At 44.4% G+C, this 25,270-nt stretch overlaps 1 protein-coding gene across 1 annotated transcript in view; it reads right to left on the bottom strand.

The window, feature by feature from the left end:
* The window catches only part of MINDY4B (MINDY family member 4B), a 35,115-nt gene extending 12,150 nt beyond the window's left edge, over positions 1-22,965 (bottom strand). Inside the window, exons 1-10 of the mRNA XM_032409158.1 lie at positions 22,859-22,965; positions 22,612-22,639; positions 20,795-20,962; positions 12,709-12,828; positions 11,880-11,971; positions 8,987-9,152; positions 8,358-8,423; positions 3,543-3,613; positions 1,875-1,947; positions 1,112-1,273 (exon numbers count right to left, since the gene is read on the bottom strand). Coding sequence (XP_032265049.1) covers positions 1,112-1,273; positions 1,875-1,947; positions 3,543-3,613; positions 8,358-8,423; positions 8,987-9,152; positions 11,880-11,971; positions 12,709-12,828; positions 20,795-20,962; positions 22,612-22,639; positions 22,859-22,965 — 1,053 coding nt within the window. The remainder of the gene's footprint in view (positions 1-1,111; positions 1,274-1,874; positions 1,948-3,542; positions 3,614-8,357; positions 8,424-8,986; positions 9,153-11,879; positions 11,972-12,708; positions 12,829-20,794; positions 20,963-22,611; positions 22,640-22,858) is intronic.
* Positions 22,966-25,270: the final 2,305 nt, after the last annotated feature.

Here is a 25,270-nt window from a genome sequence, read left to right as displayed (position 1 = left end):
TGTATGCAAAATGTACTTAATTCTGCTACGGTCAAACTGTACTTCTCTGGTGCCCTCAGATACATGATTTGTAGGTATAACAAGTTGCGGATTTCATGAATAAGGCATTGTGGCTGGAGCCAAGAGCAGGAGGGAAGACAAGTGAAGCTCTGGATATAAAAGGATCTTCTAAAGCCTGAAGTCTGTGCCCACAAAAGGGATTTTGAGCTGAACTGGGACAGTGAAGGACAGGACAGGGCACTGAGCAGCAAGGCCCTCATTTACTGCTGGTGGTTGGGAGAGGCTGGGGCCGGGGCAGGGCTGGGGGGTTGTCAGCATCCTACTGAATTACATCCCAGCTAATTTCATGGCCACTCCAGAGAAGCCTGGCTTTTTCGCAGAACCCACCTTGCCTTGCCTGGGTTTTAGGATGGAGATCTTTGTGAAAATATCACAGAAGCATCTTTGATTTGTGGTTTGGGGTGGGTGTATTTGCTTTCTCACCCTCTCTCCTGTTTATTTCTGCAGAGTCATATCTTACTTAATTCTCTGGTTATGTTTTTCAACAGCACATTCTACTTTCTGAAGGTTGTCAGAGGTTGTAAATCCCCTGAGCTGGAAATCATTTTGAGAGGAGTTTCATGGGGGGGGGGGGGGGGGGGGTGGGGGGTTTTTTTTCCCCAGTGTTTTTTTTTTTTAAGCTTTAAGCAATAGATTGAAAATATGCATTCATTTGCATAAACAAAGGATTCGGAAGATACCCATGGGCTGCTGACAGAATTGATTTCTGAGAAGGAGGCCTGTAGCTGGATGGGGATAAAGGATGCTTTCCTTTCAACTGTATATTTCAAGTATTGTTTTTCAAAAAAGTTATTTGCCTCTTACTTATATTACCTGTACTCTATATACATAAAAATGCATACAATAAAACATGAAGCAAGTACAGTAGACTTAGATATTTACATTGAGACTCTGTGAGTCTCTCTGTTTGTGTATGTGTATGTGGTGGATGGGAGGTGTGCAGGAATATAGTAAAGGAAAAAGTTAGCTCAGATTTTTCATTGTCTTAATATAGAGACTGAAAAAAAAATATCAAAACACTGACACTCGTTGCGAATCAGAACACACTTACCTGCGAAAGCCTGTCATCCTCTGAGGCATCCTTATACCACTGCAAATACCCGACGTCACTGCGGGTCAGGACTCCATGTAATATTTCTTGCGATTTTCCCTTCTGATAGCCATTAAAGACATTTGGACTTGCTCTTCCGGTTAGAATCATGTTCAAAACTGCCTAGATGATATAGTTTACAAATATTTACATTTTAGGTAGCAATGACAGAAGGACTTAATTTCTTTTTCTTTTGATAATCACTGAAAAATTACCAGTTTTACTTAAAGAATGAAATGACATAATATCTAATTTGGGAAAAAGAGGTCATCAACATTTGGTATGGTTAACACAAAACTTGAGTGACTTTGTTTTTTGAGCCAAACCCCATAGATCCTCACGTGCCCCACTCAGATCTTATTGCCCTTCTTCCCTTTCCATTTCTTTTAAACTCTGCTTTCTGTAGTTGTGATTTTAGAAGCAGTACGCTCAGCTGTTGTTATAGTACTTTTCTTTCCATTACTAGGGATTCCTGGTGGGTCTTGTCAAGGTATTTTCTAATGGGTCTGTAGAATTGCAGGGATGTGGGGCTCTCAGAGGTAAACTGGGAAGACCGTGGTGGAAGTTGGAAGGTAGGCTCTGATGACAAACTCGGGAGCATCTTCTTAGTCTTTCAAAGATAATTTGATCACTCTTCACTTCAAGAGAGAATATGCTTAATTGAAAAACAAAAAAAAAGCCTAATTCAGATTCTGCAATAGAAAGGCAAAGTCTCCCAACCTACCTGCCTGCACAGGAAGCCCCCAGCACTTGGTTGTAACAGATGAGCTGTGGAGGCATCTAGGTCCTTCTGAAGCCTGCAGAATGCGAGACGCCATCAGCCTTCAGTCAGAGACAATGACTGCGCCAGGAACCTGCAGCCTATCCTTCCTCTGCCTCCCAACACAGAGCAGCAGTCGAGTGGGTTTGCCCAGTCACTGTCCCTCCTGTGTGCCTTGCACCTTTTTGTCTCTCACCAGAAAAGTCTCTGGGATGGAGGCTGCAGAGGTGATGGGAAAAGCTAGGGATGCATTTGGGGGAAGCTGCTGATAAGGGAGAAGGCTAAAGTGACAGACTCACATGTATGCTCTGTGTGGGTGCCGGGCACAGTGGAGAAACTATTTGTTCCAAGTGACAAGGGATGCTTGGCTTAGGGGAGTGACACATGACCACTCCAGAAAGTGCTGGCCCAAGACTGAGTTGAACAGACTGTTCAAGTGGAAAATACCAGTTTGGGGGTGAAGCCCATTTCCTGACTGCAGAAGGGCAACCTCTACTGTTTCACCAGGGAGCAGGGCTCATGGTCCTACCCTGGACCATGTGAAGTCAAAGTGGAATGGGGCTCCAGCTCTCACCCAGGGAGAGGTGCTGAGTACTGGTGTGTGAGCTGTAATGTGCTCTTGAAGGAACCTATTCACAGGACTGGAGGTCATGCCCTTCTGTGAATAGGGACCAAAAACTTGGGTCAAGCACAATGAGTGCCTTGGTGACATCAGATATAATTCAGGGCAGCGTTGCCCAAAGTGTGGCATGATTTAAAAAAAAAAATTATAGTGATGTGCTTAATACATTTTTCTTTAGTACAACAAATACATGATTAAAAGGATATGGATGTTTAGGAAGAAGTTAATATGTAAATATGTGTTGATTTAAAGAAAACTGTTAAGCAAATAATAACACAGACCACAAAAATGTGGTGACGTTCTGCAAAAGACAAGTGTTAGGAACACTGCTTCCGGGGTGGTAACTCTTCCTTCCTAGAGGCTCTCTATCTTTCTCTGACTCTCAAGAGGTTACCTTCCTTTCAGAGCCCAGAAGTTCTTCTAAGAAGCCTTCCTTGACTAGTCCGTCTGCTGGGGACCCTTCCTCCTCTGGAATCCCCTAAGACTCCTTGTCTTTATGCCTCATTTGGTACATGAATGACCACCTGCACCATGCCTGGTATCTCTGTGTATAACTCCTGTCTTTCCCAGACTGGACCCTGCAGGTCAGGCCATCTCTTCTTTTATTTGTATTTCCCACGGTGCCAAGAACAGGGCTTTGCATATCATAGAAACAAAATAAATACCTGTGGATATATCTTATTGTGCACATAAATAATAAAATGTTTTTTATTATGAAAATTACACAAAGAAGCTTTGGTGTTATCTGTCAATATTTATAACCACCAGGAGAAGGAAGCCACCACTGTCCTAGAAAAGCAGATTCAAACCTTCCTGATGACATCCACTCACCCATTAATATGGCCAAACCGACTACAGAAAAGGATGAATCAACAGAAGAGCATCCACTAGAAAAAAAACTGTACTCCTGTTCCCAATAGGCCATGAAAATATTTTCCAACCCAAGAATACATCGCTTATGTGATCACAGAGCTACAGGAAATGCCCGTGCAAATATTTGTTGAATTTACCTTTCAAATGTTCTGGAGAAGATGAGGCTGTAAAGAAACAAGATGACACCGTGGCTTCCTTCCCCTTTGAACTGTTTGGGGGGACAAAAATGAAAAAGCATGTTTGGCTAAAAGCAATGCAGCTACGTATATCTCTAGGCATTAATTCAAGGATTTATAGCCCAAGAACCTAGAAAAGCTGCTGATAGGACAGTTTCCCAGAGTCATCTTCACTCTCAAATGCATCCTTCCTTGTTTCAGGTCGGCCCGTGGTGTTGTCCTTCTCTTGCCTTTTGACCCCTTTTTCTTTCCTCCGTTTCTATCACATGGCTGTCTTTGAATCATGGCTAAGATGTAGTGTAATTTTCACCTCCATTTTTCCGGCGTCCATCCTAGCCCAGGCCCTCTGTGTGCTCTTGGCTGGCCTCCTTCCCAGCCTCTCCTCGGTTGGGGCATCCCTCCCTCCTCATTGCCCCAGGGGAGCAGAGATGCTCTGTGGAAATAGCTTTGGAGTTGTACAGATCTAGGTTCAAAACCAGTTCTACTCTTACTCGCAGTTACTGACTTGCTTGAGTTTCAATCTCCTCATCTGCAATTGCAGATAAACTGCAGGTCTGTTGGAAAAGTTAAATGACATCATGCACAGTACCTGCCTTAGTGCTTGGAACGTGCTAGAATCACAGCAAAATTAGTATCCGTCCCTTTTTAAGGCACTTCTCCCCTGTCTCTTCTCTTGCCCAGGTTATTTTTTCTGCTCACGAGTTTCCAAAGGTGCCCTGTGATCTCCAGGATCAAATCCAAATTGCCCAAGCAACACTCAGGTAGTAGGCCTTAGCTTTATGTCAATTCTCTGCCTGCTGAAAAGTGCTCCTTGGCTGGCTTTCAAGGTTCCCAGGGTTAAAGCCTCTCCTTTAAAGGCACTATATCAGGAAGGCTTCTGCTAAAATGCAGGTGCTTTCCCTTTTATGGATTAATTTGTCCCCTTGCCGCGCTGTGACCTGGCAGAGGCAGGACCCTCAGGCAGAACAAATTCCAGTGTGGGGGAGCCAGACAGGAACCCAAATGGGTGTCCTGCGGTGTGTGAGAGAAACGGGCGGCGGAGGTCGGGGAGGGGCGTGTAGGTGGGCCCTGAGGCAAACCGGGGATGCTGGCGTATTAGTTTCCTATTGCTTCCTATTACTGCCGTGACAAATGACCACAGCCTTGGTGCCGTAAAACAACCCAAATCCATTGTCTTATGGTTTGGGAGGTTTGAAGTCCAATGTGGGTGTCACTTCTTGAGTTTGATTCAAACTGCTGGCAAGCCTGTGTTTTCTTCTGCAGGCTCTATGGGCCATGCTGTTCACTTCCTTTTTCAGCTTCTATTTTTTTGAGAGAGAGAGAGAAAGAGAACATGAGTAAAGAGGAGGGGCAGAGGGAGAGGGACAGGGAGAAGCAGACTTGCCACTGAGCAGGGAGCCCGATGTGGGGCTCGATCCCAGGACCCTGGGATCACGACCTGAGCTGGAGGCAGCCACTTAACCAACTGAGCCACCCAGGTGCCCCCTTTTCCAACTTCTAGAAGCTGTCCTTATCCTTGGCTCACGATCCCAAATTGTGGCCATACATGGTGACCCCTCTTCTCCCTCTGCTTCCCTCATCACACCTCTTTCTTTCTCCTGACATCCACTTTCCCTTAAATAAGCCTCCTCTTATTAATTGGGCCCACCAAGAAAATTCAGGATAATCTCCCTATTTCAAGATCTTTAACTTAATCACATCTGCAAAGTCCTTTTACCAGGTAGGTGGCATCATCCAGCCTCTCACAACTTTTCCAAGGGGAGTCGAGGCCCCCTTGTCAGCTAATTTGAGGACATGCCAGAAGATAAGGCTAGTGCAGCCAGATTTTCTGATTCGGGGGGAAAGCTAAAAAAATCCACTTTTTTTTTTAAGATTTTATTTATTTATTTGACAGAGAGATACACACAGAGAGAGGGAACACAAGCAGGAGGAGTGGAAGAGGGAGAAGCAGGCTTCCCGCTGAGTAGGGAGCCCGATGTGGGGGCTTGACCCCAGGACCCTGGGACCATGACCCTAGCTGAAGGCAGATGCTTAGCCATCTGAGTCACCCAGGCACCCAAAAAATCCGGGTTTTTATGTGGAATCTCCTGATTGTTTCTGACAGATGCTGAGTCCAATTCTTAAAAATACAGCATGGTGTGGGCTACTGCTGCAGATCATACATGATGGGTGTATTTGTTTCCTAGGACTGCTATAACAAATTGCCAGAAATCTGAATGGCTTAAAACAATAGGAATTTATTCTGGCACAGTTACGGAGCCTAGACGTCTGAAATCAAGGTGTCAGAGCATGGCCACGCTCTCGCTGAAGGCCACAGGGAAGGATCCTTCCTCGCATCTTATAGCTTCTGGTGGCTTCTGGCAAGGCCTGGAGTACGGTGGCTTGTGGGCTGCATCACTGCAATCTCTGCCTGCATTCTCACGTGGCGTTCTCCCTGCATGTCTGTGTCTGTGTCCAAATTGCCCTCTTCTTCTTCTAAAGATACCAGTCACTGGAGTAGAGCCGACCCTAATCCAGCATGCCTTCTTCTTAACTCGATTACATTTGCAAAGACCTCCTTTCCAAATAAGATCACCTCCACAGACACTGGGGGTTATGACTTGCACATATCTTCTTGGGGGATGAAATTCAGCCCATTACAATAGGTCTTGCTATCCACATGTAGCCATCAGACCTCGATCTTGAGATTTCTGTCTCAAGATGGGACTCAGGAATGGGACATAGGACTGGTGCATCTTGAATGGGCTTTGGTAAAGGTCTGGGATGGGGGTTCATCGCAATGGGCAGTCCCTGGTCAGGGGTGCCCTTGAGAGGAGCATCAGATGTGGTGCGAGCGCTGCCCCAGAGTGGCTGTGGTGACAGTCAGCACGGGTCTGTCTGACCCTGGTAGCCCCCCTGTCCCTGTGCCATGCTTGCCCACGCCCCATGGTCTGCCTCTGCTTTGGGCCTGTATTACTGATCCCAGCTTGACTCTCAGGCTTTAGTGTGTATAGTTGCAGCTCTGATCCTCTGATTCTCAACTCTGGCTACACTGAGGAAGCCCTTGCAGATGGGGGGGATCCTTCCTAGTGAATCAGACTACCCCAGGGCTGAGTTGAGCAGATGGAAGACAAAGAGGAAAGGGTTTGCCTCTCTTTGCTGGAAGGTGCGTTTCTTATGGGGTCCTCTCTATCTGTGTCACCCTGTTAAACCTCTCCTGCCCACAACAAAGAGTCCCCTAAGCAGGCTTCTAACTTAGTATTTCATGCCAGGTATTTAAAATCTATCATACAGGTTTTCTTAGTTAATTTATATTGAGGCTGTCACAAATAACCATAAATTTAGTAGCTTAAATAATACAAATTTTGAAACTCCTATAACACTGTATGTTAACTATGCTGGAATTAAAATTAAACACTTAACAAAACAAAATATAATACAAATTTATTATCTTACAGTTCTAGAGGTCAGAAGTCCAAAATGGGTCTAACTGAGCCAAAATCGAGATGTCAGCAGGCCTGCTAGAGGCTCTGGGGGAGAATCCGTTTCCCTGCCTTTTACAGCTTCTGGTGTCCCTGCCCACCGCCCCCCCCTCCCCGCCACTTCCATCTTCAAAGCCAACGGTAGCAGGTGACACTTTTCTCCCATCACACCCTCTGCCTTCCTCTTCTGTCTTCTTCTTCCACATTTCAGGACCCTTGTGGTTACATTGGGCCCACCTGGGTAGTCCAGAGTACTCACCCTTTTTTAAAGCATTGTGTCATGTACAGAATTGTTGAATCACTATGTTGTGCACTTGAAGCTAATATAACATGGTATGTCACCTATACTTAAACAACACAAATTTTTTTTAAAAATGAGAAAATAAAGTCAGCTGATTAGCAACCTTAATTCCCCTTTTCTATGAAGAATAAAATTCACAGGTTCCGGGGGGTAGGGTATGGATATCTCTGTGTGGGGTTGAGGGGGGTACTTTCTTCTGCCTGCCACAGAGACCTATGAGATGGTGGGGGAGGTAGACCTGGGGTAACCAGTTTAATCAAGATCGTATGGCCAATGTGTGGCTGAGAACTCCTGCCTGAGTTTTCTGCCTCTATAACCTTCGGAAGGAATGCAACAGTGAGTTTCCTGGAACACATTTCCCCCTTCTGTATAATCCATAGTTGTATGGCTTCATGCTAACCCTGCTAATTGTCCTCTTTTACCCCTTAGGGTTCCGATTCTTTAGAAAATCAGCATTCCTTTCCCTGCAAAGGAATCTTAAAAGAGCACCTTAGATTTTCCACCAACACTGTCCCGTCCTGGGAGGTGGGGAAGAACCATTGTCAGAAGGACACTGTGTGGAAGGTGCTGGTAGAACAGGTGAAACGGGGCCACCTTTTTCAGACCAGAAGTCATTTCCTTGGAGTCAGTGTGAACGGTCATTTTGGCAATTTAGACTAGGGCCTTTGTTGTGGAGCGTTTTTGTGTTTTATCCATTAGATGAGGCAAGACTGCTTTGACATATTCTCTTCCCACAAAAGAAATCTTGGCATATGCCCTCTATAGTATTATTCTCTGGGTTTGATTAGCCAGGGACAAAGAGGTAATTGTGAGTGGCCTGTGTGTGAGCTGGCTCTTTTTAGGTTGTGGGGAGGGAGAGGCGGGCTTCTCTTTCTCTCATTCGGCCCTTTCTTAGCTTTCAAAATGACCTGGTTTTCTTAATAAGCATCATTAGAAATACACTTTGTAAAAGAAAGAAGATTCCTGTAAGATCAGTTCAACATAAAGGAATTATCTCAACACTTAAACACTTACACATTGTAAATGATCATAGATGAATCTCTCAGTGGCTTCTTTCTCTAAAAGTTCAAACAGCTGGAGCTATAAATCAGGAATAGAAGATAAAAATGAAAAGGAAGATGAAAGCTACATCTATAAGATGTCAACTTACTGTTATTTCCTCAAGGGAGCTTTTTGTTTCATTGCAAAATCACACTGCTAAAACCTGACATACTATCTCACACAAGGCCATGTAAAACATACATAGTGAGAGTGGATGGCCTGGCCTCACTTTTCCATTCCTTAGTTTTAAGCCAATATGATATCTTGAGCCATAAGAACATAAACATATTGTTTTCCTAACAGGTAGAACTCAGCAATGTTTAAGACAGTGGATATGGAAATGCAGTCTGTAATGATTTCAGGTATGGGATATTCTTGATCATGGTGAATTCTGGAAGGCAAAATTCACGGCAGGATTCTCCCCTTAGGCTGCCTGGATCACTTACAACCCTTTGTCCCTACCTCTTTGGAAGACGCCTTTGGCCACATCGGACACCTCTAGGAGCGTCGATGGGGCCTCACCTTCATTTCCGTGTTGAGTCTAGTGCCCTCTTAGGCTTCATTGGCCCTTTCTCTGGCAGGACGGGTAGGGGTGCACTTACCCGCTCAGTGAAATCATCTCCCGAGTAGTCAGGAGTTGAGGTGATGTAAGTGTCCTCAGCGACGAGACAGACAGTGGCCTTCTCAGTTGCTCCTGCCGCCCACAGGATGCCAGCCAGTGCCGCAGCCAGGCCCTGCTCCTGCTCCCGTTTGCTTATTGCACATAAACTACAACACAGGAGGTTGGGTAGGAAGACAGTGGTGTGAACAGTCACCGAGCTGAACGCGAGGTGCCTCCACCTTGAAGTCCCCTTCTGCACACCAGGCGGGTCTGTTTGGTTCCTTCCTCAGCCTAGCCCATGAGAATGTCATGGGAACTGGTATCCTCACAGATTATTTCTCACCAATACCCCCCTGTAAGTCATCACCCCTCTTGAGTCCCCACCAATGTCCCGTCTCCTGAACTCCAGCAGAGACTAATCCAAATTTTTAACCCAATAACAGGCCCTTTGCAAGTGCGACCCCAAACAATCCTTGCAGTGTTATCTCCCAGTGATATTTTGCAAACCCGATGGCCCACATGGACCAGTGCCCTGAACATGCTTTCCACATTTCACCTCCATGCCTTTGCTTGTGCCCTGGTGCACCTTTAATGTGCTAGTCTTGTATGTCCTGCCAGATCGCGTCCGTCCTACGCCTGGCTGGAGGCCCACCACATGTCGCCCTCACTGACTTGTAGCTTCCGTTCACCTGGCACTCACTGCCCCTAGCATTGTTCTAAGTGCTTCATACATGTCACCTCATTTCATCCTCACTTCAACCTTGTGAAGTAGATACTACTGTTCCTCGCATTTTAGGGAGGAAGAAAGAAAGAGAGGTTGAGTAATTGGCCCCCGGTCATTCACCTTGAAAGTGGTAGAGCAGTGACCTGAAATCAGGCAGCCAGGCCCCCTGACTCCCTGCTCTTCGCCATTATAGTCTAGGGAGTAATCCCAGGCTGTCAGGATTTCCCAGGAGATGGGAGCCAGTCTTTATGTGGTAGACCTTTACTAGGCTGGTTTTCTAAATATTTAACACTGACAGCTGTTGGAGAAACACATGATAGGGGTTCACGAATGAACTCAGCCATGATTTCTATCATCCTTCTAGCCCTGTGGCGATACAGAAATGAGTAACAAGGAGTTCCATACTCCAAAACCCTAGTCTGAGGAGGTGGATGAGAATAAAACAAAGTGCTATGACAGTACAGAAGAGGGAGACAGGACTTGTGACTGAGAAGATTCAGGAAGTCTTCGTGGAGCAGGTCTATGAGAGCGGTTCCTTGTTACCACATATTTAATATTTGCCGCACGCCAGGCACTGTGCTAAATGCTTTGTGTGTGTAGCAAACGTGCGTGTGTTTCATCTAGATTCCCTGAGGTCCCTTTTACTTAGTTGGTGGACACCTCCCCTGGCTGCTTTGGGCGGCTGCTACCAGTGGCTCCTACTTTTCACCTTTCTCTGAAGAGCTGGAGCCACCTTGCCTGGGAGTGATAAGGAGTGATGCCTGCTTTTCCATGGATGGCTCAAAGCCGGTGGCTGACTGGGGTGGGGGGGGAAGCACAAAGGCCCCACTTCCTTCTTTGAAGATGGGGCAGCTGAGGTTGCCGAGCTCCCATGGGATCAGACTGAGGCTGGATATCGCTGGAGACCACATTCTTCTGCTTCTCTTTCCCTGTCCTGCTTCCCTCGCTCCTACAGGTTCCTCCTGAGGGCCAAAGGGGAGCAAGTCTTGCCACCCAACATATGTCTCTTTGGTATACTGATTATTTTAAGCTGGTTATTTAAAAACAACCAAACTACAGACTCAAGAGAAGATCTGAAAACTCAGAAGTTAGCCTTTTGTAAAAGACATTTTAAGGGAAAACTCCATTTGTAAGGGTATCTCCCTCCCCGGAGGAGGGGAATGGCTCTCAATCTCTAGAAACTCCTATCAGTAGAGAATGCACTGATGTACATCTGCATAACCACCTTACCCTTGTTTACTGTGCTTTTCCTGGTAACCTCCCATAACGGACTCCCCACCCCCAACATCTTCTTTGGTCTTTAGCTAAAGATGGTATTTAAGGTGATGCCTTTGGCTATTCTGGGGAGTTACTCAATTTCTCTTGGTCTCTCCCAGGTATACAGGATATATACATGTTATTAAACTTGTGTTTGTTTTTCTCCTGTTAATCTGTCTTATGTCAGGTTAATTATTAGACCAGCCAAAGAAGCTAGAAGGGTAAAAGAATTTTTTTTCCTCTCCAACAGGGCATTTGCTTCATAAATCACTTGTATAAAGAATTCCCACCTCTGGCTCTGCTTCTCAGGAAACTGGCAATTCATGATCTTAGAATATATTATACATTTAGTTCCTGTTTTGAGGGATAACTTATCCTGCTGAGGGCAGATATATACCTTTTACTTGTTTATATTTCTTCTCATACCAAGCATAGAGCTTTGCACATGATGGAGTTTGTTGACTTCTAAGTAAAGTCATTTGAACTGATTTTCTTAAATAGGCAACTACCAAACACTGTATTTTGTCAGCCTGGTTAAATAGGAGAATTAATTCTTCATTTATCAGGGTTTTTTTTTTTTCTTTTTTTTTTAAACAGCCCTTTTGTTCCTCCTTAATTGTCAGTCTGGGTTTTCCCATCAAATACTGTCAAGTAAACCCACCTGAGACCAGGTGCGTCACTTCACCTGACAGGACATGAAAACTCAACATTATTCCAGCAACCATTGATAGTGGCTCCAGGAGAGTCCTCCCCAGCCGCAAAGTCCAGTCCCTCCAGGAGAACCAGAGCCATTTTGGTCTCGTGAGGCAAGTCCCCTTCCCGAGGCCACCAGGGGATTTTCCCCAGTGACTATTTGGCACGTAAAGGTTCTCATGAAATGGGTAATTCTCTCAAGTAGTTCTAGGCCCCTTACCTGTGAAAGTTACAGTCTTTTCCCTTCCTTGTAAACAACAAGTATTTGATGATGGATCCTTGTACAGCCATCTGAATGCTTCGGGCACCTCCCTGAAACGGGGAAGATGAATAGTGAGGCATATGAAGGCTGGGAGCAGAGCTTTACAACTGTACTGGAACCCCAGGGGGCCAACAGGACAAAGGAGAACTCTTGGAAATGGATGCCATCTATTCTCCGAAGCCCTTTCCCTCCTGGTATATAACATCCCTCAGCTGAGTGAAGGGGCACCATACTATGTACGTGAGCTGTGGTCAGATGCCATGGCTGGGCTAGAATCTGCAACAACCACCTTCTTTGTGGAGCCCTGTAGACTGGCACCTGGGGACATGCATCCTCCTCCACCCCACCTCCGCCATGCTCCTGCTTCCTATCCAACGTTTGGATTTGGAAGATGTCAGGAAATTGTTGGCTAGTCCTTGAAATTCTTTGTTACTGGTAATTGATGACATGAATTACTGAGATTTTATATAAGCCAGGAAGAACCTCCTGGATCTTCTCCTGCCTTCACATCCTCAGGGATACTTAGAACTTGGAGAGGAGAGCCAGGAAAACTAGAATTGGGGAGGGCAGTGTGCATGGGGGCGGGGTTTGAGGCTTTGCTACAATCCTGACAGTGAGTTATAATTTTAAACAGCCTCTTATCATTTAAGGTTAAATTTTAAATTATATGAAATATGCTTCCACAAATGATTGTAATGAAAACATATATTCTTATGGATGAGAATGGAAGGAAATATGGATAGGGAATATGGGATTAGAATATTTAAAAATTTTTGCCTACTATTACCTTTTCTACTTCCAAAGCAAAAGCCAGGTCAGAAAAAGGATCATGGAACCTGAAATAGGCCTTTTTCCAGTCATAGCTGAAGACATGGAGGGCATTTCCAAAGAGGCTCTGCCGTAACTTCTAAGAGGGGAAATAAAGGATTCAAACAAAAATAATTCTTCTTAGACACATTGCTCATCAAATGGCCTTAAGTAAGGTGGTAAACTTGTGGAGGTAGGCCTGTCCCCTTCCTACATTCTGGTTTACATTTTACCTTATTCCTCTATCATAACTGTAGAGTCTTGTGCAAAAGAGTTAAACCAGGTTCACTTAGACTATTTTTTTAAAGATTTTATTTATTTATTTGAGAGAGAGAGAGAGAAAACAGTGGGGGGAGGAGCAGAGGGAGAGGGAAAAGCAGGCTCCATGCTGGGCAGGGAGCCCGACATGGGGCTAGATCCCAGGACCCTGAGATCATGACCTGAGCCGAAGTTGGATGCTTAACCAACTGAGCCACCCAGGGGCCCCTAGACTATTTTATCCTGAAGGCTCAGTGTGTCAACTTTGTACCCCGTTGTCCCCATCTGATGTTTGTCCCTTGTGTCTGTCTCACCTTCCATTGCCAGCCATCTCTCCTTTATGCCTTGCAGTCCACCATGGGCTGCCGCTCTGCCTTCCTGCCTCTTGTCCCCATCTATATCCATGACTCTGCAGCCCCTGCCTCTCCCATCTTTGAGTCTTTCTCTCTTGCTCCAGGAACAAGAATCAGACAAGACTCTATGTTTCTAGCTTGAGTACAACATTGATTTAAATGATACTAAACAAGCATTCTCTGTTCTCTTGCCCCAGAATCTTTAAGGTTTTCCTGGAAACTCTATAGCATGTTGAGATTGGAGAGGGTCATCTAGAGCTTCCCAGAAAAAAATAAGCCTTTATAAACAAAACACATGAAAAAAAAAGGGAATGCATTCATAATCAAGGACATATTCATTGTTTAGCATGTGCTTGGTCCTAGGTGGGATATAGATATGTAAAAAGTCTAATACCCCACAACTATGTACACGATAGAATGTGTGAAGTTCTGTAAGTATGAAGTAGCTTGAGAGAACAGAGGAAGGAGAACTTCTGACTGGAATACTCAAGAAGGCTTCATGGAAGATGTGGCATTTGAACTGGGCTGGCAAATGGCATCTAGCATTTATTGAGCATTTTCTATGCACCAGGCACTGGCCTAAGTGCTTTATGTTCATTACGTTAATTTAATTCTTTGACCGAGAAGTATTTGACTAAGTCACCCAGCTGATAGAAACAGCTGGGCTTTGCGTCCATTCCAACATCACTGCTCTGCCTCCCCAGCTTCAAGTAGATGTCATCCTATGATTGCTGTCCTTTTTGCATGCCAATCATTATTGAATTAATATCTCTCATTAGCTTGAGCTGCTCTCTTATAACTCAGGAAATATCTATTTAATAAGGACTCTTCATATCACATCTTTAAGTGGGAATCAAAATCATTTGTCATATATAGAAAAAAATAATGGAAATAAAACAATGTTATTGACTTACGCTAGAAACTGTTGCCTACGAAAGCGTTGCCTGAGCTCACGATCTTTTTAATTAAAAAAGGAAGTAGGAAGTGTTAAAGAGGTGTCGACATGTGTACCCCTTACAGAGTCTTTCTCCGGGTCTGCGGAGTGAAGAAGGAGCTAACTTTCCCACGAGGTGACCCAGTCTATTTAATACGTTACTTAATGACATATCCCTAAAAGCCCTCATGCTCCAGCAGAGGCACATATCCCACACTGTGGGACAGACCACACAGTGGCCTGTTGCCTATAATGGAGGGGAGGCTAGACGGAGAAGATCTGCAAACATACACACACACACACACACACACACACACACGCATGTGCACACATGCGCAGAGTACTCAGAGCATCCAGGGACAGGGAGTGGTTCAGCGGAACTAGGAGACGGTGTGGTGTGTCCATGTGTATGCATGTATGTGTGTGTGTGTTCCAGAACCATGGGGCAGGAAGTCTATGGAAGTTGAGACTGGAAAGTACCTTAGGGCTGATCCTGGAAGCCTTGAATATCACATTCACGCATTCAAAGCCAGCTGAAGAGTGTGGACAAAAAGAACAGGCAGCCATTAGGTCCAGACCTAATGGTTTCTAAGAAGGACAGATGCAGGAGAAGCCTACATGTGGATTGGTTTTCCCCTTGTTGGACCGGGGTCCAGTTCTGGGGCTGGAGTTTATTTCCTGGCCATCTCTGCTCCCCCCGTCAAAAGATTGCCTCTACAAAGAAATAGAGGCAGGTACATTTCAGCCTGAGCAAGGGCCCAGGAGTGCACTTGAAGAAAAATAATTTGTCTGGTGTCTCAGGGCAACAGCAAGTCAAGGAGAGAGGATTGCAGGGCATAGAGACTGCTCTTGGAAGACACAGACTCGGTGTGTCCCATGGCCAATGAGCCACCAACCCAGGACATCCTCAGGAGAGGACTGACAATGAATCCAAGTGTTTCCCTGACGCCAGGGCAGCATGAGAAAGACTGAGTCCTCCCCGCTCTAGGCTTGAGAAGTCCACTTCTGCGCTGCACTGACCACACGCACTTGGACAGACTACCCATCCTTGCTAAGATTTTATTTGCTTATCCTGAAATGCGGATAACCCTTGCTCGGTCCACATCGGGGCTATTGTTGAAAGGGAAGAAGTATGGACAAGGGCTTTAGGAACCACCGTGGGTGCTGAGTAAATGCAGGGTGTTATTACCTTTGTGAACACACAGCCTGTCTGCTGGAACGCTTTAGGGAAGGAAGTCCCCCCACAGATGGGAAAAGAGTAGAGCTTGGCAGGGGAGGGGAGGGGAAGCCGGGTACAAATGTGAGAGAGTAAGACTGTTGACACTAAGAAGGCTTCGAATTCAAATTCAATCACTAAAACTCTGCAAGCCAAACCAAACCCTTGTTTCTGTTGCCGGGTACCACTTCCAACTTAGGGAGCATCCCTGTCCAGATACACCTCAGGCAGGCCTCGAACGGAGGAGCTGCGGGCCGCTCAGACCAGACCCACTGGCCTGCAGCACAGGCAAGGTGACTCATCTTGCCTATATAACAGTTCCCTTCATATCAAATATAACTTATCACAAGATTAGCCTGGTATATTCAATGATGGGCATAAGTCATTGTGCTGCCTGGTAACTAGACACAAATATGGTAAATGGTCCTAATAAATGACTCTAAGGATCATTATTATTTAATACAATCAAGCACGGTTTATAGTTTTTCTCTTTTCACTTTGTTAGTTTTCGAGGATTTGTAATGAATACCTCTCTTTCCTGATTGCTATGATGATGATAATGATGATGATCATTATCTCACATGTTCTCACACACACATACACACGCTCATGCACTCACACTCACATACACACTCACACACATGCACACGTTCACACACTCATGCAGAAGAACACAGAGGTCCTGGATCATTCTTCCAGACACATGTAATTTCCTTGCCCTGACTGCCTTGTGTCTGGTCCCTGGACTTAGATTTTCCCTGTGACAATCTTGCCTGTCCAGATGGGAGCATCTCCGTGCCTGCCCCCACCCCCAACATGAGGTAGAATAACCCTTTTTGAAGCTTTTTCTCTAAATCTTGTCTTGCCTTAGATATTACCAGCTCATCACAGAATTAGAGATTTTTAGAATTAGCGAGTCCTAAGAAACATTGTTCTCCTAGCCTGTCCAATAGAGTGGTAGACTCTTGACTTGATCACCTTCACCATGGATTCCTCAGCATCTGGTGCAGAGACTGGTACATAATGGGTTCGCAATAAGCATTGCTGAATTTAGAAAAAAAATCTATTTGGCCCTTTCCTTTTACAATTAAAAGATTTGGGGTGCAGAGCAGTTACGTGTATGCCCAAGGTCAAGTATTTTGTAAATGGTAGCTCCAGGACCCCAGTGCAAACCTTCCAACTTGTACCAGTAAGAGTCTCAGCAGGAAACAGATGGTGCACGGAAGTTGGGATGATTAACTCGAGGAGAGTTTAAGACTGGGACGATCTACAAAGATGTGGGCTGCATGTGGGGAAACCACAGCAGCTAATGCAGGGTCCCACAGCTAGCAACACTGTCTGCCCTAGACCTGAAGGGGGTGGGGGTGGGGGAGGAGAGTGACCTGAACCAGGAAGGAGAAAGTCCTGGGAGAGAACTGCCAGAAGAGAAGAAGGATTCAGCTGGCTACACAGAACCTGGCTTCTTTCCCTTTCCTCCCTCCAGGCTCCCTCTGGGACTCCCATTGGTCAAACTCAACAGGAAGCCAGAAGAGGAGGGAGCCCTGTTGATAGAGTCCCTCCCAGGTCAGTTTTGGCAGAAAGCATGGTGGCGAAGGGTAGAGAGTGCCCGTGAGGGGCACACGGATGATACTTGCTGCCCCATACTGAGATGCCTCTCGGGGGGATTGTCCAGAACAGTGAATTAATCAAGCAAACATCCACTGAGGTCCATCTATTGACCAGACCTTATGCTGGGGCACCAGGCTGTGCTTCCCACTTCTAAAAAGCCACCCCCTTGCCTGTTATCCTCCGTGGAAGCTTCATTCATCTGAGTCTCTGCCAGAATATTTTGATCTCCCAGTGTTACATTTTTAATATGATCCTGCTAGGTGGTATTGCAAACACACCAGGGGTTGGTTTATTGGCTGCTGATAAAAGAGGCTATAGGAATGTGTTCCAGGCTGGGTTCTGGAGAAGGGCCTGGTTGTGGAGGAGGATGGGAAATTGCCCTGGAGGGAAGCAGGCAGTTTTGGGGGGAGGGGCGGAGAGGTGCTAGCAGAAGAGCACGGAGAAGGATGCTCACATTCTCTACAATCTTACCTGGGCCGGCAGCCTTGGCCATCAGTCATTACACCTCATTCACTGATTCAGCTGGGGGAAGGAAGAAGGCTGTCGTATTGGAAATGAGTCAAAGTGTGGAAAGAGCCGAGATGCCCTTCAACAGATGAATGGATAAAGAAGATGTGGTCCATACATACCATGGAATATTACTCAGCCATCAGAAAGGATGAATACCCAACTTTTGCATCAACATGGATGGGACTGGAGGAGATTATGCTAAGAGAAATAAGTCAAACAGAGAAAGTCAATTATCATATGGTTTCACTTATTTGTGGAACATAAGGAATAGCATGGAGGACATTAGGAGAAGGAAGGGAAAAATGAAGGGGGGGACATCAGAGGGGGAGACGAACGATGAGAGACTACGGACTCCAAGAAACAAACTGAGGGTTTTAGAGGGGAGGGGAGTGGGGGCATGGGTTAGCCCGGTGGAGGGCAAGTACTGCATGGAGCACTGGGTGTTACACACAAACAATGAATCATGGAACACTACATCAAAAACTAATGATGTAATGTAAACATAATAAAAAAAATTAAAAAAAAAAAGAAATGAGCCAACAAAAGGCGAGAAACAGGAATGCTGGGGAGAGAGAAGTTTCACCCCCCTCTCCTTTCTCAGCAGATTCCCAGCAAAGAGTGTGTGCCAAAGTCGGGAAATCCCAGGCATCCCTACCCCAAACAGAGGAGGGAAAAGAGAACGGCAGAATGACAACAAAAGGCACTCTCAAGTGAGTATTAGGATTCAATAGCTCTGATAATTTGCCAGGCGGCTGCACTGCTGAAACGTCGATTAGAATTGGTCAAGCTTCCAAACCACCTCCCTGGAATACACATATTCAGAATCCCAAGGCTCAGCATCTCAAAATCCCAGGGTGTGTTTAATTAATGCTATTGCTATTTAAAGGACACACTATCATCTGGCCCACATAATGGGAATAAGTCCAAATTCTTTTTTTTTTTTTTTTCAAGAAAAAAATCAATTATCTGCACTTCTGGGACTTCCTTAACACTCCATCAACTCCGGTTCAGGCTAGAGTGGTCTGATTCTTTTGTCCCCCAGGATTTTCCAAAGGGAGAGAATTACCTTGGAAAAGTCATGGGAGAGGTCTGCAATCACACCACGTTTGTGTTTGTAGGTAAGTGGGGGAATTCAGACCCAGGCTCTCTTGCTTCCACAATATAAAGAGAGACTAGAAGACTTTGGAAACATCTGTGAATGCATCTGTGATGCTTTTTTTTTCCTGTTTTTAAAATTTCTATGTGTGTTTTTAAAAATAGATTGCACATTCACATGGTTCCAAATCCAGAGAGTACAAAAAGGTACACTCAGAGAAGACTCCCTCCCACCCGTGTCTCCTACCCCACTCTTTCCCTCCACTGTTACATTCCACAATTGCTTCTGGAAGTTCTGTAAGCATATATGGGCAAATACTGATATAGATCCATGGTCTTTCTCTTTTTTCACAGGAAAGGTAGTCTAATTTCCAGATACGTGTAAATTCCAAAATGACGATCTCCATAGAAATTCATTACAGAGCCAGGAAGACATTCTTATTAAAGATGGTTTGTTAAAAACATTATCTTGTCCAGTAAAATACAGATAGTTACTCTAACTTATGGTTCTATGGCACAGCATAGGCAGAATAATCACTGAGGCTGGAAACTCGAGCAGGAGCCCACCTTCATCGCCTGTCTTCATTCCCTGAAAGGCAAGCCACTCACTAGACACCTAAGACACGAGTTAAGGCACCATCCAGGGGCTGTAAGGCCCATGAGCAAGCACATCATCTCATGAGACCCCGGCTGACCGATCTTCCTGTGACATCCGGCCTTCGAGCAAAAGAGGGAAGGTGGATTGAGGCAGAAAGATTTGTGATAATGAGAAAGAATGGTGGACCTCCCAGTCCATTTATACTGCAAATATGACAGGAAAGAGAGGTGCTCTATGAAGCCAGTGAGGACATGTCTGATAAAAAAGAACGTGGGGGCTTTGTCCCTATACATGAGGACCGTAAGGAAAGGTGATATTCAGGGCTGGAAATACTGCAGTCAGGGCCAACTCAAAAAGCAGGTGGAGACTGGATGGTTTCCCCAGCAGGGGTTCCAAGCCCCACTCACCCCTCTCAGCAGGAACCCTGTGTGCAGTGCACGGACTGTGGAACTATAACGTACACGGAAGGCCTACTACAGGGCAAGTGCTGTTGGTTTTCGCCCAGGTGACCAATCTGGTCTTGGGTGCTTTCTGCAAGCTTGCCCAGGTGTAGGGCAGCATGCCCTCAGGAAGTGCTGCTTCCAATTCTTGTTCTTGGGGCCCCCAGGAAAAGTCTCTGCCTGAGGCTCCAGGATACAGTGTGCAAGTTAAAGTGTCAGTGTGAAGGTCCTGAGAAGAAATTGTCCCGAGTCTCACTATGACTGAGAGAACTATCTTGGAGGCAATCCAGTCGAAGGGATCTCTCACTCTAGCTGGTCCTTTCCCCCTGGCTTGACCCAGGGCTTAGCTTCCCCAGTTCCCAATCATGCCTCTTTGACCTTGACAGCTGGGCCTTTGGCCTTTGGTCCGTTGCCAAGGCATTGGCTCCAGCCCTGGCTTGTCTGCTAGTTCACCTCCTTGCTAGGTCTCTGCCATAGCCCTTTGCCCCTACGCATCCGGTTTGGAATTGAGCAAATGGTCCACAGAACCAGGAGCTTCCAGATCCACTTGAAGCCTCAATGTCAGGTTCTTTTCAAATCTGCCTGTTAGTTGGCAGCCCCAGAAAAGCATTTCCTGAGATCAGCTCCTTGTCCCAGCACCAGGCCCGGCACAGGTGCCCTGCCTGCCCCCCACCTGCCCGCGAGGACAGGGCCCTGCCTCACACAGCGACATGGCTTTCTGTGCGGTGGTTGGCAGCACTCGTCACCTGTCCTATCTTACCTTATAAAGTGATTTGTTGGAATTCAACTCCCTCACTCCCTCAAAGTTAATCGGCAGACCAAGGAAGTGACTAGAGACTCTCCGAGTTTGGGAGGAAAAGATTGTAACATCACCGATGTCCTTGAAAAATACCATAAATAAGTCATTTTAATTATATTCTCCTTTTACCAATCACAACCGTCTGTAGTCTTATCTTCAATAATACTCTCACATGACAGCAGATAAGATTCCCCAGCCTTGTTGTTTGGGGAAGATTACGTTTCCTTTCATGTTTAATTGACAAGCTATACTTACCGTGGCCATTGCCAGGGAGATAGGAAAGCCGCCGGATTTTGAAGAGATGATAGAGGGTTTGGGGATAGAACAAAGGCTACTTGGTGGCAAATGTCCTTGTCCTTTGGGCTGAGGTATTCCTGTTCTATCTTCAGTTTCATCAGCAGATGTATGGTTGCCTCCATGATTCTGTGTAAAATACCACCACCAAAAAACAAAGCAAACAGAGCTGGTGATGACCTGGTTTCCCCCTTCTCTGTCTTTCTCTCTGAAATAGCAGTGTTCAGAAAATATTGTCTCCCTTTTACAGACATCTGAAAATTGTGATAAATAGCAATAAAAGAGGCAGAAAAATCCCAGTGTTTGTGTCAAAGGGGTTTCTCATAAGTTTTATGTGACTGGGAGAGGTTAAATGTAACTATGGAAACATAATTAATGCTATCAAGACCTTGACTTGATGTTATGTTTAGAGAAGAATGTAAATGTCACCGTCTCTTGTTTTGAGAAGACAACATTTTATCAACAATTAATGAATCTTTCCAGTCTATGTGAGGTATTCCTCCCTGTGTAGTTAACTGGCCAGTAAATGAAGTCAGGTTACCTCCTTTTAATTCTCTCAGATTCCTGCTCCCTAATAAGTGAGTTATAATAATTTTTTTCTTTAAAAAATCCATCCCCTACCTTTAAGAAAAAAAAATCTATTTTTTACTTTTCTTGACTGATTCTTACGGCATTTAAATATGTTAGCATCAAGTCTTCTTCCAATTTACCTAACTTCTATACTAATGTCGTGAAACAAATCTGCCCTATTGGAGGCTGAAACATGAAGGAAACTGCCTTCTTAGTTCTCTGGATTCCTAGAGGCTAAGACGCTTTCTTATCTCAGAAACACAGCATCCAAATTGCAGACTACTGTTGTGATATGATGCATTCTGTAAACCAAATGGAAAATCTTTACATTTGTAGCGATGGGTTTCCCTCACCTTGTATAAAGTGTAACTTGACATTTATTTATTTTTTTCCTTTCAAAGATAGTTTTATCTTTTGAATATTCTATTCTCCCAAATGGTAGCTATTTCCACTTAATACTTCTAAGACTAAAATGGAAGCATTAAATCCCTGATTCTAATTTAGACTGTGGTTACGAAAGTTTTAGCACAAATAAGGCTTTTGATCACAGGTTACTTGGAGGAAGATGCTTTAAAGTTACAGTTAAAATATTAATAATTCAGTTGTTTGATCATATCATATATTAGTGCCAGGAAAATCACCCTCACATTTTGTGCTGTGTTTGTTCAGAGATTGAATTAATATCTGAAATACCAAGTTCATTACCTTGTAACCTTTTCAGGTTACAGGAGATAAAAAACATCTTTCATCTTATATCGTATAACAGATTTTAAAATACCTAGTAACACCTGAATTCAGTCACCTTTGCCTTATTTGAAAATGATGAAGGAAACAGTTTTTCAGAAGCTGAATAAAGATGATAGCTACTTTCAAAATTACTTTTCTTCAAGAACAGTGAAGCACTTGGATGTCAGAATCTAGTGTTATTTCACAAGTGTAAGAACTCTAGATTCTAATATTACTTTTTTCTAAAATAATAACCATATGGTATTCTTAATGATGAAAAGTACTTAAAAGTAGGAAGAGATTTTTATGGAAAAAGAAAGCACAAGATTTCAACGGGCTTTCTAGTTTTATGTGTTCACATGTTAAATGCCGGGTGCCTGAGTGACATTATGTGCATAGAATAAATGCAGATTATGCCATTAATGTGATTGTTCAAAGAAGCAACTAGAGGAAAACACATTGGTTTTGAGAAAAGTAATTACCTGAAGAGTTGTATTATTGGTTCCCAACCTATAAATGAAAGAGAAAACATCAAGTAAATTACTCAATCCATTCAACCCTCAAACCTCCTCAAACCCAACCTTGCTAGCAAAGACTCTCTCCACAAATGAAGCATCTTAAATGTAAATCTATAATGGAGACTTCTCATGTAGCGAGCATAAAAGCTGATTACTTAAATACCTGAAATCCCTCTGGTTCTAGAGAAACGAGAGAACAAGAACATCTTACCTGTGACAACTAAAGATTTGCCGCCATTTGTCAAGAAATGAAATTTTCCTGGTTATTTCCTCCAAATCCAGCTCCCGGGAGCATTGTTCCTGGTCTGGGACTTGCATAGTCCTTTGGGGAAGGTGGGGAACTGAAGAAGGGAGTTGTTAGGTTGGAAGAGAGAGGTCTGGCAGTGGGGAAGCGAGACACTGGCCAGCTGGAGGGCAGCCCCGACTTCTGACCAGCAAGTAGGTGACACCACGCAGTTTCTGCTCTGTGCTCTCTGTAAGCCCCTGCTATCAGATCACCATTCAACTTTCATTAGAGGTGGAATACTTTGTGTATTCTTCCCTGTATAGACACCATGAATGTTTAATCCAAGATGCAGATTTATAAACAAAAGGATTGCAATTACTTCTCTGTATTAAAGCAATGGGATAATTTAATTGATGAAGGATACCATCCTGGTGGAACGTGATAGTACTTTATGCTGTCATGCTTCTGTGGACATGTTTGTGGTATAGAAATACTTAGCCACTTAGCCGGGGGGTGGGGGGGTGGGCGGGGGTAAAAGCCATCCTGTTGATATCTAAAAACTGTATCAACTACTGTTGGATCATATGGAGGCCAAGGAAGAAACTGGCCAACAGATGTTTGACACAGTACACAGAAATCTTGCACACAGTTTGAAGAAGGGCTGGTTTGATTTGTTTCAGGGAGAGGTATAAAATGATGTCATGTCCTATTGGCTGAAGGAAATGTAACTGCAGTAACTGGCATAATAAAGACTATTCATTGTTGTGATGGTTAATTTTATGTGTCGTCTTGTTAGGCTACGGGACCCAATTTTTGGTCAAACACCAATCTCGATGTTGCTATGAAGGTTTTTTTGTTGTTGTTGTTTGGTTTTTTTTAGATGTGCTTAACATTTAAATGGTAGATTTTGAGTAAAGTGGTGTATACTTCAAAATGAGGTTGGACCTCAACCAATCAGCTGAAGGCCTTAAGAGAAAAGACGCAGGTCTCCCGAGGAAGGACTCTGCCTCTAAATAGTCTTCAGATTCAAGAGTGCAGCGTCAACTCTTCTCTGAGTCTCCAGCCAGAGAAGTGCCCTGCCCATTTCAGACTTGTCAACCTTCACAATCATGTAAGCCAATTCCTTACAATAAAGACCTCTTTCTCTCTCTCTTTGTCTCTCTCCCTGGAGAGCCCTGAGCAATACAATAGTGTTTATCAAAAACAAATACTGGGGGTGCCTGGATGGCTCAGTCAGTTAAGTGTCTGCCTTCAGCTCAGGTCATGATCCCAGGGTTCTGGGATCCCGTCCTGCATCGGGCTCCCTGCTCAGTGGGGAGCCTGCTTCTCTCTCTCCCTTTGTCTGCTGTTCCCCCTGCTTGTGCTCTCTCTCTCAAAATAAATAAATAAAATCTTAAAAACAACAACAACAACAAATACTCGCTACCAGCAAAAGTTATCTTGTCTCTTTGGATTTGGTTGAATATCAGAACTGAGTCTTGGGAGGTCATTTTCCTCTTTGAACATTTCTGATCAAGAGTTTTGTAAAATCCTGAGAATGCTGAGAGGTCAAGGCAAAGAGGCAATTTGGATTTATTATGACTAGGGTGGTCAGGGCTGAGGGGATTGGTTATATGTAATACGGCAGAGACCCTAAAACACAGCAAGTCACTAAATCGACCACAGGTGGATTTAGGTGTCCATGGTTTTGCTTTGGACTTCTCTACCTCCAGTTTCTTTTTTTTTTTTTTTTTTAAAGATTTTATTTATTTATTTGAGAGAGAGAGAATGAGAGACAGAGAGCATGAGAGGGAGGAGGGTCAGAGGGAGAAGCAGACTCCCTGCCGAGCAGGGAGCCCGATGCGGGACTCGATCCAGGGACTCCAGGATCATGACCCGAGCCGAAGGCAGTTGCTTAACCAACTGAGCCACCCAGGCGCCCTCTATCTCCAGTTTCTTAAATGAACTTTTGGTGGTTGTAGAACCATTTCATATTCACAAGTCCCATAAAATTCTATCAGATTTCATATTTTTATTGTAAACATAAGAGGCACAAATAATTCCTTTATTTCCCTTCTCTAAACACAAATCCTTTTTTTAAAGCCTTACTGTCCCCCTCTTTATAATTTTATAGTTTTAATAGTGGCATCAGTATTATTGGGCACTCCCAGTATAGAAAAAAATAAGAAATTATGTGATCCTTGCTCTCAAATAATATAATGAGAAATGTCTTGGATTTCCCTATTTAGAAAGTCATGTTAAAAAATAAATTCTGCATCTTTCATTTAAATTGTTTAACAACCCCAAACCAAGAAAGGAAAGTAGCTAAGAAAGCCTTTATCTTTTTTTTTAATTAAATTCAATTAATTAACATATAATGTATTATTTTTTTCAGGGGTACAGGCCTGTGATTCATCA

This window comes from Phoca vitulina, unplaced genomic scaffold, assembly GCF_004348235.1.
Source record: "Phoca vitulina isolate PV1807 unplaced genomic scaffold, GSC_HSeal_1.0 scaffold10, whole genome shotgun sequence".
In the NCBI taxonomy this organism is placed as follows: domain Eukaryota; kingdom Metazoa; phylum Chordata; class Mammalia; order Carnivora; family Phocidae; genus Phoca; species Phoca vitulina.
Note: the sequence above shows the minus strand (reverse complement) of the source record. Positions and strands in the feature narration are given on the sequence as shown.